At 59.4% G+C, this 16463-nt stretch overlaps 4 protein-coding genes across 4 annotated transcripts in view; all 4 read right to left on the reverse strand.

Annotated features, from left to right (window-relative positions):
* The window catches only part of VOLCADRAFT_86609 (uncharacterized protein), a gene marked incomplete at both ends in the record, with an annotated part of 10417 nt that extends 7370 nt beyond the window's left edge, over positions 1-3047 (reverse strand). Inside the window, 6 exons of the mRNA XM_002946502.1 lie at positions 39-83; positions 506-580; positions 1399-1908; positions 2361-2454; positions 2522-2670; positions 2778-3047. Of these exons, the coding sequence (XP_002946548.1) occupies positions 39-83; positions 506-580; positions 1399-1908; positions 2361-2454; positions 2522-2670; positions 2778-3047 (1143 nt within the window). The remainder of the gene's footprint in view (positions 1-38; positions 84-505; positions 581-1398; positions 1909-2360; positions 2455-2521; positions 2671-2777) is intronic.
* Positions 3048-3448: 401 nt separating this feature from the next.
* VOLCADRAFT_79089 (uncharacterized protein) lies at positions 3449-6740 on the reverse strand. The gene is made up of 6 exons (XM_002946503.1): positions 6599-6740; positions 6382-6524; positions 5608-6312; positions 5014-5229; positions 4640-4798; positions 3449-4165 (listed from the first exon to the last, which is right to left on the reverse strand). The coding sequence occupies exons 1-6, from the start codon at positions 6639-6641 to the stop codon at positions 3899-3901; spliced, it is 1533 nt and encodes a 510-aa protein (XP_002946549.1). The 5' UTR covers positions 6642-6740; the 3' UTR covers positions 3449-3898.
* Positions 6741-7907: 1167 nt separating this feature from the next.
* VOLCADRAFT_86611 (uncharacterized protein) lies at positions 7908-12154 on the reverse strand (the record flags this gene model as incomplete). The annotated part of the gene is made up of 7 exons (XM_002946504.1): positions 7908-9013; positions 9296-9368; positions 9902-9982; positions 10440-10517; positions 10917-10956; positions 11415-11700; positions 12046-12154. 7 exons carry the CDS (start codon positions 12152-12154, stop codon positions 7908-7910), a joined length of 1773 nt encoding a protein of 590 aa, XP_002946550.1.
* A 2413-nt stretch (positions 12155-14567) lies between these two features.
* VOLCADRAFT_40092 (ATM/ATR-like kinase) overlaps positions 14568-16463 on the reverse strand; it is a gene marked incomplete at both ends in the record, with an annotated part of 29772 nt that continues 27876 nt past the window's right edge. The window contains 4 exons of the mRNA XM_002946505.2: positions 14568-14839; positions 15248-15482; positions 15760-15857; positions 16167-16461. Coding sequence (XP_002946551.1) covers positions 14568-14839; positions 15248-15482; positions 15760-15857; positions 16167-16461 — 900 coding nt within the window. The remainder of the gene's footprint in view (positions 14840-15247; positions 15483-15759; positions 15858-16166; positions 16462-16463) is intronic.

Here is a 16463-nt window from a genome sequence, read left to right on the forward strand (position 1 = left end):
GTGCGGCGGAAGGCGGCCTGGGTGATGGGGATCCACACCAGGTCGCGCATGTTGGCCAGGAGGCCCTCCATGCCGCTACCGCCCTGACGGCACACACGGGGGAGGGGGGAGAGGGGGGAGCGGAGGGGGGAGAGGGGGGGGGGAAGCGGAGGGGGGAGAGGGGGGGGGAGCGGAGGGGGGAGAGGGGGGGGGAGCGGAGGGGGGAGAGGGGGGCTTATATTACATGCAATAGCAAAGGTCAACTGCCACACCAGTCCAAACCACGGGCGAATGGGGAGTTAGGGGGGGGGAGTAAAGGTAGGGGAGGGGAAAGGAGAGTCTCCACTCTCTTCATTCCACATACGAGGGAGATCTCCCCACGCCCCATGCCCCTACCTCCCCTCCTCCCCTACCTCCCCTCCTAGCTCTCTCCGGGCCCCACTCCCCACTCCGCAGGCCGGAGGAGGCCTTGGGGGGTTTGCCCTTTACCCGCCCACCCCACGGCCCCTCCCCCTCCCCCTCCCACCCTGAGGAAGTAGAAGACCAGGTAGGCGAACACCCAGGGGTAGAACACACTCCAAAAACTGAGCTGCTGGGCGGCCTGGCGATCAGGGAAGGGGGGGGTAGGGCATATCATAGGAGGCACACGGAGCAGGGGGTTTGGTGCCGACACGTCCAACTGCTGGCCCAGGGGCGGGCACGGGGGGGTGGGGACGAACCACGAGCGAGTGAAGGTGATGCCACGGAAAGACTGATGCGCCAGAAGTAAAGAACAAGGGCATAACTAACCAGTCGGCGGTTGCGATGAAGAAGTCAAGTCGCGATGATGTTAGTAATCATGACGATAGCGGAAACGACCTACCTAGCCGCCAAGACTAAATTAAGTGCGGAAAGAGAGCAGGACAACCAACCGTAATATTCTAGAGGTGGGTGTAAAAGCGGCGAAGAGCAATGAAAACTGGCGTGAGTAAAGGAGGAGGAGGTGACGTAAGCTGGGATAAACTCGCTCGCCGGCACGGGGGGGGGGGTAACACACGCGCTAAGCCGCTGTGGTCTCCCCCTCACTCCCTGGGGGAAAGCAGCTTAACACACACACACACACACACACACACACACACGACGACTATTTCCCCGCCCCGCCCCGCGGCACTTTATTCAAGTACGACGCCTACCCCTCGACAGACAAACACACACTCGGCCAGCCTACCCCGGGCTCCATATCGCGGCCCAGGTTCCTGTCCGAGGGCACCCTCAGCCCCACGCCCGAGAGCTGCCTTCCCCATCCCCTTCGGATTCCGTCTCCCCCCCAGGGGCCCAGTCGGGACCCATCAGGGAGCCCCCCTCCTTACACCGCCCTCCTCCTCCCGCTGCTGCTGTGCCGCAAAAGAACCTTCTACAGAATTCTCCTGGTCCCCGCACCTTCAGAACTCCGTAAGCGGCCTTCAACAACTGCTGATGAACCTCATCCACCACCACATCTGCTCCAACAGCACCAGCACCTGCAGAGCCTACCATCGCTGCGCCATCTACAGCACGGCCATCGGTATTGCGCCTGCTGGCAACATCACCGACGCCGCCGCCGCCATCGCCGCCGCCATTCGTGGCAGCGGCGGCGGCGGCCGCCATCACCCGCAACGACGCGCCCGCCAGTCTCCTAGACGCCTCCACCAGCGTGCTATCTCCCCCGCCGCTACCGCCATTTGTCGCCGTACCGCTAAGCTCGTCCACCATGTGTTTGTACAGCACCGGTACGGCCAAGTTTACGCAACGCTCCGCCAGTACGAGCATGAAGCAGGCCACCAGTCTCAGCCTGAGAGGTCGGCTCTCTGGCCACATATACCGGAAGGCCCGAGCAGTTCTCTGGGTGCGGGAGGCGGGGCGCTTCTTGGACGCGCGCTTCTCCGCCTCCTTGGCCTTCTCCTTCTCGGTCTGCGGAGGCGGGAGGCGGCGATGCAGAGGGGGGTCAAACGGTGGTTTCCCCCCCAGCCCAAGTCACAACGAGGGGGAAACACCTGACGTGCCTACTCTGACGTGCAAAACACCGACTGCCCCGGGGAGGTTTCCTTGCTCTTCCCCCCGCTTGTCGGTCCCCTCCCGCCATTTCCCCGCCCTGCCTTGTCAAACAGCGGCTCCTCCAGCTCTGAGAGCGGCAAGGAGGCGAAATGGCCGTACAGCGCCTCCGCCATACACACGAACAGCAGCGCCCCGAGCTCCACAGTGTGCAGGGAAGCACTGCCGAAGCCACCGGGGGGCAGTGCAGTACAATCATTTACGGCAGATCACGGAGGCACCAACCCAGATCCGACGTGCGGTGTAGGCCCAGCCACGCCGCAACCGCAATCGCAGCCGCAGCCGTCGTCATCATTACCAAGATGGCCCACGGGGGAGAAGGGAATGGGTGGCGGGCGGCACGTACGGCAGTGCATTGAGTAGGGTGTGTGGGCCGGGTACGGGAAGAAGGTGGAGGGTGTATGACTGTTTGGTGACAGATGCGGAGCAGAAGGGCAGTGGAAGGGCAGTGTCTCCCCTCGCCGTGACTCACCCCGCGATACGGTCATCATGGTTGAAGTCCTGAGCGGTGTTATGGAGGCAATCTGCGGCCATCTGCAGTCCCACCACCAACAACGACATCAGAACCACCGGCAGCAGAGATACGGCCCCCTGCCGCGGCCATGTCGCGATCAGGGATACCTGCAGTGCGCGGAAGAGCGGCCATGAAGGTTGACTGGGTCGTGAAACGCATCACCAAACCGCCACCCATAAGTGACTGCCGTCCAGCACTAACCCGACACACGTACCGCCGTCAGGGCCCAAAGGATAGCGGTGGATACTAGTTGGGCATCGTACATGCCCAGCATGAACCTGCCCTGGATTGCTCGCCATGCACCGATGCCAGCCTGGCCCAGGGTCACAATGACGAAAGTCCCGATGCGTATTCTCTTCAAATTCAGCAACCGCCGCTCTTTCCGGGCGTCTGCCTCCGATGGGCGAATAGCATAGAATAAGAGTAAGAGCGCGGTGGTATTCAGCCCAACCACGCTCGCCCCCAAGGCGGTTGCAGAGTCCATCGTTGGAACTCCTTACACGAAAGTCATGACGACTTCATTGTGTGGAAGTTTTAATGGTTAATTTCGTCACTGAGTTGTTTGCATCTGCAAAAACACTGGAAACCCCAGAGAGTAAGGAAGCTCAAGCACGCATCCAAGATCATTTGCCGCTAAGAATCATGACATAGACCTGTCAAATGTGTTTTGGACGTGTCCGGTTTTTATCATACAGCCGGTTATGTTTAACCTGCTGATCCTGTTCTCAACGGTTTTTTCCACCATAACCGCAACGGACATATTAACCAGACATCCAAATTCACGAAATGTAGCTTGTCCCCAAAGCTGAAGCTTTTTATGCTTTGCTTATAAGCGACAATATCATTACAATCCTTAAAGTCTAACAACGTCCGCGGAAGGGTCGTGGGTGTAGAAACCTTACATGGATCAGCCCCAAAGCCTATATACATGAATGCGAGATCGATTTGGAAGGTTTGCCCCATGCAAACCTGCCTAATCCGAAGCCAAATTTAGTACAGATAACGTCCACCTAGATTCGCAGGCAGCAGTCGTGCGACACCACTGGTCACCGATCCGTTCCATAACGCATCCACGACCATTCTTCCTTATGCACGCAATGTGCATGACATCACCAGGCGTGCTCCTCATTGGCTGCTGCCTGGCGCCTATCTGTCAAGTTCTCACACCTCCTGCCGCCACTGCCAGCGCCGCGTATCGTTCCCCCACCTGGCGACACAGCTGTCGAGCCCAGGTTGCGAATGGCGGCTAACACATAGCCGCCCTTGCTTGCCCCGTCCATTACACATACGCACACACAAAGCCCAGCACGGACCCTGTCCCCGTAAAATGCATTTTTACACAACGCTGTATTCCGCCGTCTCCAACGCCTTCTTCAGGCTGAACTTCACGGGGCCGCCCTTTTGCGTGTGCTCAACACCCGTGATGTTAATGTCGCAAAACGTCTTGTTAGACGAGAACGTAACCTCAACAGGATAGAACGCATCCGCGTCCGCCGCCGACGTGACGAACTCCAGCGACCCGCTGCGGTTGGTGTCGTCAATCAGCTCGATGGTCCATATGAGCGCCGCTCGCCGTGAGTCATACCGCCATTCGCCGTCAACCTTTCAAGCGTGCAGGAGAACGGGCGGCAGATGTCAAGTATCACTCTTTGTTAGACTAGGCTACCACCCCCGCTGCAATTTACACAGGACTATGAGGGTTCGCATGTGCCGCGTACATACAGACAAGGATCAAGAAACCTCCAATTACCCATATCCCCAATACTATCCAAGCTTTCAAACAAACCTGCTTTAATACCCCCATACTGTACAGGCTAATTCCTAAGGGTGTGTGTGTATTACATCATCTGACCGGGCCTGACACTGGCCGAGGCAGCTACCGAACAAGGCACTGGCCAGGGGCGGATGCCCTGCGTGACCGACAATAATCCGCAGCATGGTGCCTGAAGACCCGGCCGACATATGCGAGACGACACATAGGGCCAAAGCTGATACCGCCCGTCGAGCTCATACGGTTGCCACATAGCCCTTGCCCACAGGCCCAAAGGAACAGCAGCTGTTCCAACCACCACCAACCTGGTTCACTGTTGGCGCATGGCTCGCCGCTGGCACCGGGATTATAATTTGGACATTTTGGAGGTCAAAATTTGCTGTAGAATCGTATTCGATGTTGACGTAAGACTCCCCACCCGACACGCTGGGCCAACAGTTGATAGATAGCGGGACCAGGCTCTCCTGTTGGGACGGAAAAACGAAAGATATAAGCTCCGCTTCCACGCTTGATCAGGAATGGCCTGCACAGGACGGCTCCATAGACCTCATGGGCTGTTGTACGGCAATTCGTGACAGGAACAATCCAAACCCCCTGACTATATCCAAATCTCCTGTCGCCTTGTAGCCACCCGACCCAACCCATATGCTCACGCATGCCCTTACTAGGATTGACGCACCTCCTTGCTTTGGAAGCGCCACTTGAGGATACCCAGCTCGCTTCCCGTGGGGAAGGGGCGTGATGGGTCTTTGAGCCCAAGAACATTGGAGGAACCGTAAAGGTTCTTGTCGATGTTGGGGTGGGTTTTGAACTGAAAGCCCTTGTTGGGGCCGCTCACGACGGCGATGCGAATGAACGCATCCTCATCCGAGTTCACCACCAAAGACATCGTACCCTGATAGACGGCATCACACAGGCAGTCATCCAGAGCCAGGCACAGCGGGTTAGCCCAGCATACACGCGAGTCAAGCATCCAATCCATTTATGATCCCCAGGTGCGGAGGTTCTCCCCGCAGTGCACTCGGTGCTACGCAATCCAAAAAGACTCCCAAACTGGCGGGCAAGCTATTTGTACCACATTGTTTTCCCCAGGGTGCGCTCTATGGTCGTACGATGAACCAGGGCCATTCCTGAAGCCCTTAACTCTGCCTGCTATGAGCATAAAGCCCGACAATCTCCTTCGCATCTTGTCCCCATCTATCCCTTGCACGCCAACGCGTTCGATCACATCCTCCCACTTGTCCCCATGATGCCCAACTCCCGTCTCACGCACCTGCACCTCCAGATTCTCCACACCACCCTGCTTGTTCAACGAAACTGAGACCTTCTCCTCAATCGCCAAGGACACGGGGTCCGCGGCGACGTTCGCTGTGACCGCTGCCACACCGCCCGTGGGTTTCGGCACGTCCAACTCTACGACTTCGCCCTCCTTCGCAAGAGTCTCCAGGAAATCGTTCGCTTTCTTTGCCTTGCCAAGCTGCATGCCCTTCGGGAGCTTGAGCGAGGCCGCCGTGGAGGGTTTGCTGATGGCCACCGGGGTAGGGTCGATCCGGTAAGCCGGGGTTGCCGATTCCAGCTCCTGCATGATAGAGCTGGCCGCCTTGCTGCCAAAACCAGAGAGAGCTGAGGTAAGGCCAATCTTCTTTTGCTCCATTTTGGACTTCTCTATATCAGCCACCTTCTTCTTCATGATATCCTTCGTGTCGTTAATCTTGCTCTGGATAATCAATTTGTGCAGCTTCTCCTCATGACTCTCCATCTCACAGTTCTGCTTTACTTGCTGCACGGTGATGTTCTCCTTGTGGCCGAGCGAGATGACCTCGTCGAAGGCAAAGATTAGCTCAAAAGCTTTTGCAGCAACTGACTCCTCCTCCAGGCTCTGGCTGAATTCTGGTACAAGCTTGCTAAGTAGGCGGAGTGTCTCCAGGTCCTCCAAAATGTTGCTCTGCTTGTTAGTGATAAGCAGGAGGTACAGACCCTGCATGCAACTCATGGGCGCAATTGTCAATGTGCGTGCGATGATCCACAGCAACAGAGGTTGACCCACCTCCAACGGCTGGTAAATGTAGCGCACATTCTCCGTCTCTACGTAGGTGTGCTGCTTGCCTGTCCCCACAAGTTTCGGGAACGCTGCCAAAAGGCCTTCAATCCTGATCCGGCTCATCTCCATGTACTGGCGCGAGACGAGTGCTGCAAGAAAGTGGGAAGCATCCGTTGTCGAGGCTGCGCGCGCAACTGCTGCCGCGACCAGACGCAAAACTCACGTTTGCCCGTCTTAGAGACGATCGACGCAGCCAGTACAACCATTTTGCGCCGCTCTCTCTAACAGCGGGCCCTAAAGCCTCAAGGGAGTTGATGATCCACGGCCAAAGTTGCCAGGTGCTTGGATAATCGGACGGTCCAAAGCATCTACAGCTATAGCTAAATACCTAACACAATTACAGTCCCTAACAGCTGAAGCTTTGCTCACTGAACGGAAATGCTGTACGGATGTTACCGTATTTAACCTGCACAGCACTAACAATGTTACTGCGCAGCTGACCGTTGCGTAAGCAATTTCACCGTCACAGCACTACCGATGTTACTGCGCAGCTGACCTTTGCATAAGCGATTTCTCCATCTAATCAAATCATTTTTTGCTGTGAATTACCTCGCCGCTCCTCGCTTTAAGCCACACGGCCGTCCCGTTGGGTCTGCTCCCCTGGGAACTAAGTTGTCGCAACGCATGCAAAGCTCTGGCACCACGTCAACCTGTCTGAGCAACTCTACGCCGATAACCCGCGCCGGCCACGTGCACGGTCGCTCAGCCGCGTTCGGCAGCTTGATCACTAACTGGCGAAGGGTTTGCACACTGCTGCACGTGGCGTACTGGGAACCTCAGTGCCAAGTGAAACGGTTTACAAGCCGACTAAAGTTTTCTCCTCCGCAGGCGCTTCTCTCTGTCCAAACTTGCTCTCCATTTTCCTGTCTCCGCCCGAGGACACGCTTCCGCAGGAAATGCGCCTCTTTCTTAGCTCTAGACCCCTGGCATTCACTCCTTAACTCCGGGCCCCCAAAGGCTGCAGGAGAGCCTTTTTCCGGTGCTGTATCTCCGCTATCAAAACCCCCGCACATAGCAGAACCGCTCCGCTAGCAGCGCCACTGGACACAGTTGTCAAATTAATGCTGCTCTAGGTGAAACACGCCTGCAGCCAAAAGTTCGCCTCCCCATCCCCATCTCCATCCCCGGACGAGGAAGGCTCGATCCCCGCAGTATGTGGCGCTGCCTCCTCTCACCAATGGTGGTCTCGCCAAGAGAGGGCCCTAGAGGAGAGGACAAGTCCCCCCCCCACCTGCCCTGCCCTGGGGTTCACAACACAGCTGCGAGACACGAACCAGCTGGTACCCTTCTACTTCAAAAAAGGGCCGCACAAGGAGCCACTCCGAGGGCTCCCAGACCCCCCCATAACACACATACAGCTCCACAGTCCCCGTATCACCGGATGCCCCCCAACCAACACGAACCCTCAAACACATCACATCACTAGGCATTACCACCCCCACACCTTGGACAACCCCAGGCAAAGAGCAGCTTCAGACCTTCTTCACACCGCCAAACTTGTCCACCGCCTTCTCCTTCCGACCCAACCTCGACCCACCGACCCCCAACCAGCCAGCTGGTCTATTAGCCGGGACCTTGGCGCTCACTGCACCGTTTGCCGTACCACCCGCAGCAGTAGCCGCTACCGCCGTATAGCCCTGCTTGCTGCTGCACTTAATTGCCGGATTCGCAGCCCTCCTCTCCGCACCTCCATCCTTCCCGCCTGCTGCTGCTGCTACTGCTGCTGCCTGCGTGGGGAGCTCCTTACCGCCCTTCCCCTTCACCTCCTGTCCCGCTGCGGGCAGAGGCCCCACCAGCTGTTGCTTCTTGAGTGCGGCCGCCTCCCTGCCGCCACCACCCAACGACCGCTTTCCTGCTGCTGCTGCAGCAGCGGCAGCAGCTAGCCCCCCTTGTTGCTCCTGCTGCTGCAGCTGCTGCTTGCTAGGAGGAGCCTGGCCTTGGGGCCTTGCGCCACCGCCCTGTTTGTCCTTATCCGTGCCTTTGCGCTTCTTGCTGTTGCTCCTGTCCACAACCGGCTTCGTCCCCGCAGGCACCTCCCCCGCAGCGATAGCCGCCTTGAGGGCTTGCCGCTCTCGCTTGCCCAGCTTGCGGCCCAGCCGCTTGCGCTTGCCGCCACCACCGCCGCCTTCACCGCCGCCACCCCCGGGCGCTGGTGCCGACGGAGGCTCTGCCGCCGCCCGTGCTGCCGGCTTTGCAGCTGCGGCGACTTTTGCGCGCTTGCTCCGGCTGCCACCGGCTATATCGTCCTCTTCCTCATCTTCATCGTCATCATCATCATCATCATCTCCTCCGTCACTGCCGTCGCCGTCTTCGCTGCCCCACCCCGGGCCCCTCGCCCCCCACCCCGGCAGGTCCATGTCGCCGTCAACATCGACATCGTCGTCATCGTCAGACGTACTGGTCGCCGGCCCGCGAGCCCCTACTCGACCACCGCCCCCGTCTCGGTGCTCGTCCTCCTCCTCCTCGCCGCCGCTGTCAGAGGAAGGGCCCGGGCGCGAGGGTCCAGTCCGACCCGGGGCGCCCTTGCCACCCGCCGCCGCCCGGGTACCTGTCAGGGTTGCCGGCCCCCCGGATGACCCTGTTGTGCGGTTCGGATGTAGTTGTGTGTGTGTGTGTGGGGGGGGGGGGGCGGCGGGGAGCAGGAAGTCGCGACCTTGCGGAGGGCATGCGGTAATAATAATGTTGGAGGGGTGAGGCCCTACGACAATGACTCCGGAGGGTACTGCTCCGCCGGTGGTGTACGGTGTTGTACTGTAGTGCTGTACGCCGACCTGCCCATCCCGAATACATACGCCACCACCCAACTTGCCCGCCCCACAGGGTACCCGCGCCCGGCTGCTTTCACCGCAGCCACCCCCACCCGCGGCGGCCACCAGGGCCAGGTGCCTCGCAATGCGCTCCAACCGCTCCGCGTGCGTCTCCTCTTCCTCCTCCTACGGCGGCAGCAGAAGCGGCAGCACCACCCCATCAGCAGATACGACAACAAGAGTACCTCGCGAGCACCCTCGAGCCACCCCAGTGGGGAGCCCGTCGCATCACCGGCCCAACACATCCACAGCAGCAGCCCAACACCAACACCAACACCGCCACCATCATCAGAGCACACGCTGCAGCTAGCGCCCGGAAAAAAGTGGTAAAGCCACTACCGGTACTACAGTGCGGTTTCTGCGTGCCTCCGTCCCCACCCCCGTCCCCAGCAGCAGCAGCAGCAGCAGCAGAGTCCATATGTCTGTCTCTTTGAGGTCTATTTGGGACATGCACGCACCCCCGTCGGGGGAGGTCGGTAAGGCCAGGAGAAACCCCGGTACGTCCCGGGACAGCTCCCAGGGCCGGGGGGGGGGTACACAACCGACCCGCACAACTGACACCAAGCAAGCCACGTGGCGCCTGCTGCGCCAGAGCCCCCCCCTCACCCCCCACGTCCTCGACACACGCACGCCCCTGCCGGCCGTCCCGCCCACCCTACCTGCTTCTTGGAGGTCTCCGAGGCGAGCCGGATGGGTCCCTCTCCCCCCGGGGCCTGCTGCTTCACCCGCCCGCGGTGCCTCTGTGGAGGTGCACGCCCCGCCGCGCCCCGGGACGGCGGTTGGGCAACAACCAGAAGTGGGGTGAGGAGTGAGGGAGTGAGGTGGGCCCCCTCTCAGCAGCGGACTTCCACCCCGGGGGGTTGAGGGGGTGGGGTGGGTGCACGGAGGCCTGGAAAGCACGGGGGCTGTTACGCGAACTTGACCCCACCCCTACCTCCGGGGGTTAGGGGTGAGAGGCTGTCCACTGCTGAGGGGCCTCCCGTCCCCCCGGACCACCACCGCCACCAACCGAATGGACACCCCCTCCCACACCCACACGCGGTGCAGTGAGCCCCGTTCCACGTCTCCCGAGAGAATGACAAGTAGGTTCTCAACCCCAACCCAGCGGAAAGGCGTTTGCCGTCCACCCTTCCGCAACCCCTCATGATCCCCCTCCCCCCTCGGCGGACAATGCCCCCTCTCACCCCGTCACCCCACCTTGGACGCTACGTGGCTGAGGTAGGTGCCCCGGTTGAGCAACAACACGTTGCAGCAAGTGCAGCGGAGCGGTAAGCCCTTCGGGAGGCAGGAAGCACCGGACGATAGCAGCAGCCGCAGCAGCAGCAGGGCCCGCAGGGGCCGGGGCAGGGAGGAGGGAAAGGAGGGACGGGAGGAAGGAGGACAGCGGGGAATCGCTTACGCAGACGGGCCGCGGCGAGTGAGGTGGATAGCGGGGCCTGCGCACTCCGTGCGGGTGAGGGACCTCTGTTGTCCCGACCCGAGGGAGCCCCGCCGGGGTTGAGTTCACCACTGCTACTGCTACTGCTCTACTGCTGCTGTCGAGTTGATGATTTTACGCTTTGCCGCGCTACGGATTCAACTCTCCTCCACGCAGACACACATTGAAGAGGGGATCTGGCCTTTGCCCCAAAGCGGTCCCTGTGTCGAACTCCCAACCCTCATCCCCGGGCCCACCTTGAAGCTGTTGACTTCCGGGTCATCGCTTTCCCAGGCTCTGTGGGGGAATGGATTTGGAAACTTGGGTTTACAGGGGAACATATCATCGTGGGTTACATTACACAGGGTTTGGCACTACTGGTAAGGCGCGACCATTGCCCCCGGGAGATCCCGGGATCGATACCCATTAGGGTCAAAAGTCCTTCCGATGGTGGGAGGCATTGCGCCCCTAGTTGATGGACGGTGGTGACCTGGGATAAAGTTAACCTGCGAGCCGACCAGGAATGGAGTTGGGCCGCTGTCGACCCGGCAGATTCCGTTGGATGCTGGTGGTGGGTGCGGAACCTGAGCGATCCACTGAGAAGTTGACTAGGGTGACTCGATGAGGGTGCCCCGAAATACCGGGGAAGGCAGGGTTTCGCAGGGTAGCTGCCACGGGCGAAGAAACACCCCCCTGTTTCGCACATCGTGGGGGTGTAGGTGGGTTCCACGAGGGGCCCTCCGAGGGGGGCTCACTTTAGGACGTGTTCAGCGGTAATGCCGTCCGCTGATACGTCGTCCTCGCTGCCGTCCAGCTCCTCATCGTCGTCGTCTGGGTCGCTGATGTCGTCGAAGCTCCGTGCTATGCGCTTGCGTGGCCTATCGTCATCATCGTCATCGTCTGACTCAGCCTCATCCTCGCCACCGCCGTAGGGGCTGTGCCTCTGAGGACCTCCAACCCCCTCTTCGCCACTGGCGTCGTCACTGTCGGGCGCCTCACCCTCACCGTCGTCACTGCCTTCCGTACGTTCCTCGTCAGTCTCTACGTGCAAAGAGAAGGAGCCTTTTGGAGCATTCTCTGTTTGTTGCAGTCTCGATGGTTTGTCAGTTTACCGCTGGAGCTTTCGTCCGTGTCGTCATCACTTGAGCTGGCGCCGCCAGCCTTTCCATGAAGATGAAGCCAGTCTCGTCGTTTAAACATACGTGATATTAACGATGTTTAAGCACCTTCTGTCCCGAATTTCGACCGAAATGAGTGCCTCAAAGCAGGGCAGATGCCGTCACGACGCGCAAACTGTAATCTGTGTTATCTTCAAAGTTAGGTAAAAAAGAGCTAGTAGCTGCTATTGCTTCGTATGCGCAGAGTCAAAGCATCGAAGCCGCTCACCTGCAAGTGCAGTTTCCTTTCGTCGTACAGGTACAGCAGCCCTTATGCCAGCCCCAAGACATCGGGTTCCACAGCATTTTCTAGAACTGGTGAGCTTTTCAGCATGCATTGATGCGCCATCCTTGTTGCATCATGGCCCTTGGGCTGTTTCCGGGGGTCGCTAACTCCTCGCCTCAGCCTCCCTAGGTCAACTGCGCACAAAACCGACAAGTAAAAGTAAAAATGATTATGTTAGAGAGAAATAGCTGCGTCGCTGACGGTTAATCTTTCAAGGCTGGTTGTTCACCTGCGAACGGCCTTAGTAAGCTCGAAAACCTACTCGGAGTAATGCAAGCACCTATTATAGATCTTACAATGCATAATGAAGAACTCTTTGTAATTCACGGCAGACTATGAGATGGCGCGTTCAAACCATTGGCAACAACGCAACATGCCATCGGACCGCTGACCGCGACATCCAAGAACAGCGGAGGGGAGTCGATGAGAGCGAAACATTTGTGCAATCTCGAAGATGACGGAGATATGACCAATATGAAATTCACATCATGCAACGCGGCGGAGCCACACGAAAATTTGTGCACATAGTCGTCAAGTTATGTGGCTCTCCAAGTGGGACCATGTAACTCTGGAGCTGGGACAAACAATTGCCACGTCCCATCTGCCTGGGTTAGTCCCGCAGCGTCGTACAACACAGCTGGCCTGGACTATAGGCACCCTGGCACATGTTCAGCTGCAGTAGCCAGCTACCGCATCTCCATGCGGCTTTGAGAAGTACCTGATAAGAACCGGTACGCCGTCCGTTACGCAACAAACCATCCGAACCTGAGCGGCGCATTGGGCGACACCCCCTAACGACTATCTGGTCTGGTCAAGCAAGTCGAAGTAATTATTGCAACGTGATCGCGGTCTGGTTCTTCCCCACCTGCCACCTGACCGACCTGCCAGGTCCTCGACCGACGCTGGGCAGCCAGCCCTGTTCAAAGTCCAAATGGATTGCTGACTTCACGTACATGGCCGCCTGCCACTCCCTCACCGCCTCCCTCACTCAACCGCAACCATGACACGCGACCACGGACGATTTCTTCCGCTGGATGAAAGGCAGTTAAGCACGTGCTGACGGCATGTGAGGTAAGGCTCCACCTCCTCTATTCGTCGACGTATACGACACAGGGCCCGGCAAGAGCCACCAAGCCCAGCGTAGGATACCCTTCCCATCCCTACCCTAGCAGTACAGACACAGACACAACTCCAAGTTCCGCCTGCCACTGCGCTGTCGCCGCCCAGCCCCGGTTCATCGGAGCGGGAGGGATGGAGGGAGGGTGGTCACCGTCCGTCCGTCTGAGCGAGTGAATCTTTTGTGCAGCCCCCGAGCAGACAAGACAACCCAACCAGTCCGAAGGTCAGTCCACCCCACCCCACTCAGAGTGTACATGCGCGCACCAATGAAACATTTCCTTCCAGTAACGTAACCGAACACATGATTGAGTGCATCAGAGGATTCCCAGGGCAGGCCCATTCCGGCATCCCTTCCCAGTGCTCGGTTCCCCCACCATCCAATACCACCGGGAGCCACCGCATCCACCATCACCGTCACCATCGCCGTCACCACATTCCACGACGCATTCCGCCGCCGCAACCAGCAACAGCAGCAGCAGCAGCAGCAGCACAAGCAGCAGCACCAACAAGGGTAAGAGGGCGGGGCCCTCGCACTTCGGTCCGACGAATACAGTTAGGTATGTATACAGACAGGTATGTAGCAAGTTAGCTAGGTAGATAGATAAGTAGGTAGGTGAAGAGGCGCACATCTCCCACGTGTGGGTCTCCTCAATGCTTCTCCCTCGAGAGACCTCAACGCCACACAAGACAACCCCAGGCACCTGATGCTGTCCGTGATATCTAAATGTCTGTCGCCACTTGGCAGCTAACTGCTCTCTGGCGTTATTGTGTTATTGATTGGTCATTCTCCGGCTGCAGCCCCACTCGCTCCACCAACTCCTAATCTGCAGCCGCAATGGGGGTGGTGCGGTCGCTGTCTACATCGGCCCGTCAGCCCGTCAATTAGTCAGTCCTTAGTCCTTTCAGTCAGTCGGGGGAGCTGTGCGACTAATCAGCTGTTGCTGGGCTGGCTCTTTCTCACCGGCAGCCGCCCTCTCTCACCTGGTCCATTCGTTCATTCCACTCCCCTCCCTCGCAACGCCATTTCTCGATGACCACACCCCGTGCCCTCCCCTTTTCCGGGCCCAACACTCTAACTCACACCAGCACCATGCCAGCACCGCCACCGGCTGCAACAACGATGCGCTGCCGAAGGCTCCCGAATCACCGGCGAGAGGCAGCTCCCTCTTACCTACTATAAACCCCTGTGGGGTCCGCCTCCGTCGGAACCCACGCTGATAGCCACTCCCCTCTACATCCCGCTCTACACCCCGCTGGCTGGACGACAGCCACCCCTAAGGCCGCGGCCCCTATCCGGCCGCCCTCACCGCGCACCCCCTAGGCCCCTCCCCGGCCCCCAAGCTCTCTCAGAACCAGGGGTGCCAGGTGGGCTCCATGCGACACAGGTTCTTGGGGTCGGTGGCCGCACCGATCAGCTCCGCCAGACCCGGCAGTAGCGGCACCGGCAGCGGCACCACACCGCCCGGCTGCGGGGGCTGCGGCGGGCGGCCCGGCCCGGGGGGTGAGGCGGCGGCGTCCTCGGGCGGCACCACCGGACACGCCTTCTGCACTCGCTCCATGACCATGCGCACGTTGCGAGACACCAGCGGCTTGAGCATTTCGTTCTTCATGGACACGGCTGTGACGGGGTTGCGGGAGCGGTGGGAGGGGAGAGGAGGGGGAGGGGAGAGGCAGGGGAGAGGGAGGGGAGAGGAGGGGAAGGGAAGGGAAAAGGGGGCTGGTAAGATGCACCCAACTAAATGCACGCAGGATGGAAAGCTGTTGCTGCTACCCCAAATCCGGCGCAGATGGAAAGGATACGTGCGCATAGCGATGTGGAGGTATGAAAGGAAAGAAAAACACCGGGCCCCGGGACCGGGGCGTCTGCTAAGGGATTCCCCATAAAGCAGCCCAGCACCCCCCCTGACGGGCCCCCACCTCCGAGGATGACCCTTGGTGGCGTCTACTCCACTACCCGGGGTCCTCTATTCCGGAGTGCCTAATACTCCTCCAACTCCCCCCTGTCCCTGCCCGCGCCATCATTCACTCCCACCTTGCTTCTGCGACCTCCTCGCTGCCCAGGCCACGATGTCGTCTCTGAAGAACAGCGCCAGGAAGTGATTGGCGTTGGAGGTGCGGGCGGTGAGCGCCTGGGCCGCATTGGCCATGGCGGTGGTGAACACGCCCTCCACCCCGAAGGCGGTGAAGAAGACGGTCAGGTTGCGAGTCAGCCGGAAGGGAACCGGCTCCACCTTGTCCAGCAGACCTCGCTCGTTGTACACCTGCGGGGGGAGAGTGGCAGGCAGTGCGGACCGGGGGGCCGGAAAGGGGAGATCAAGGAGGAATGTGAATGAAGGGGGGAAGGAAACGTGAACGGAGTCCAAAACGGCCAGGTAGGTAGGCGAGAAAGTACAAGGAGCTGCAGCGCCAGCTTAAACAAACAAAGAAACAAACAAGCATACGGATATTCATGCCGATTGGCTCATTCACACATACTCACATACACACATATCGCACATGATACCCTCACCCCACCCATACACAAATACACACACACACCGGCATGACGTCCGTCTGGTAGAGTCTGCCGGTGTCCTTAGCGAACAGGATCTTGGTGGGCGAGCGGCCGCTGACCAGCAGCATGTGACACATCAGGGCTGCGGGCGATAGGGGTAAGTGGTGGGGTGGTAGGGCAAACAGGCTGACGTTGCTTCAGAGACGTCACTTCGCGACAATTGCTTGTCAGTCCACTTAGCACGAAAAGGGGCACGGAGACCGGGAAGGTGTGGGATCTCCACGGTGGTGGACTGCACGGCATGGCAGGCACCCTCACCCCGACATCACATGATGGGCCGCAGTAAGGAAGGAATCACCCCGGGGGTGATGTTCTCTCCCCTCCTCACACGCAGGCATCCACCCCTCCCCCATCCCTCCCCCTCTCCCCTCGCAAACCCCAACCCGCTCACCGCTCAAGGCTGTCTGTGCGCACATCTGCTTCTTGAACGCCCAAAGGTGGGTGGAGCTGGGCAGCGACTTGTACGCATACTGGCTGAACACGTTCTCGTTGACAATGTGCGCACAGACCTCCCCAAACACCTGCTGCCGCTGCGCCACGTCGGCCGTCACCTGGCCGCGGGAGTCCGCACAGCGCTGCTTGAAGGCGATGATGGGCATGTCGGGCTCGCGGCCGTAGCGGGCGCAGTTGACCTCGTAGGCCTCGTGGTAGGTGCAGTAGGAGGGAGCCTCCTCCATCAGACGAACCT

The sequence above is a fragment of the Volvox carteri genome (genome assembly GCF_000143455.1).
Source record: "Volvox carteri f. nagariensis unplaced genomic scaffold VOLCAscaffold_3, whole genome shotgun sequence".
Taxonomy (NCBI): Eukaryota; Viridiplantae; Chlorophyta; class Chlorophyceae; order Chlamydomonadales; family Volvocaceae; genus Volvox; species Volvox carteri.

Bases quoted from the DNA above. Each gene is read 5' to 3' on its own strand.
- VOLCADRAFT_79089 (XM_002946503.1), bottom strand. From the start codon at position 6,641: ATGGTTGTACTGGCTGCGTCGATCGTCTCTAAGACGGGCAAAC. The intron at 6,525-6,598 runs GTGAGTTTTGCG...ACTTTCTTGCAG, and splicing joins CGTCTCTAAGACGGGCAAAC to CACTCGTCTCGCGCCAGTAC. The intron at 4,799-5,013 runs GTGCGTCAATCC...CCGTCCCAACAG, and splicing joins GGCGCTTCCAAAGCAAGGAG to GAGAGCCTGGTCCCGCTATC.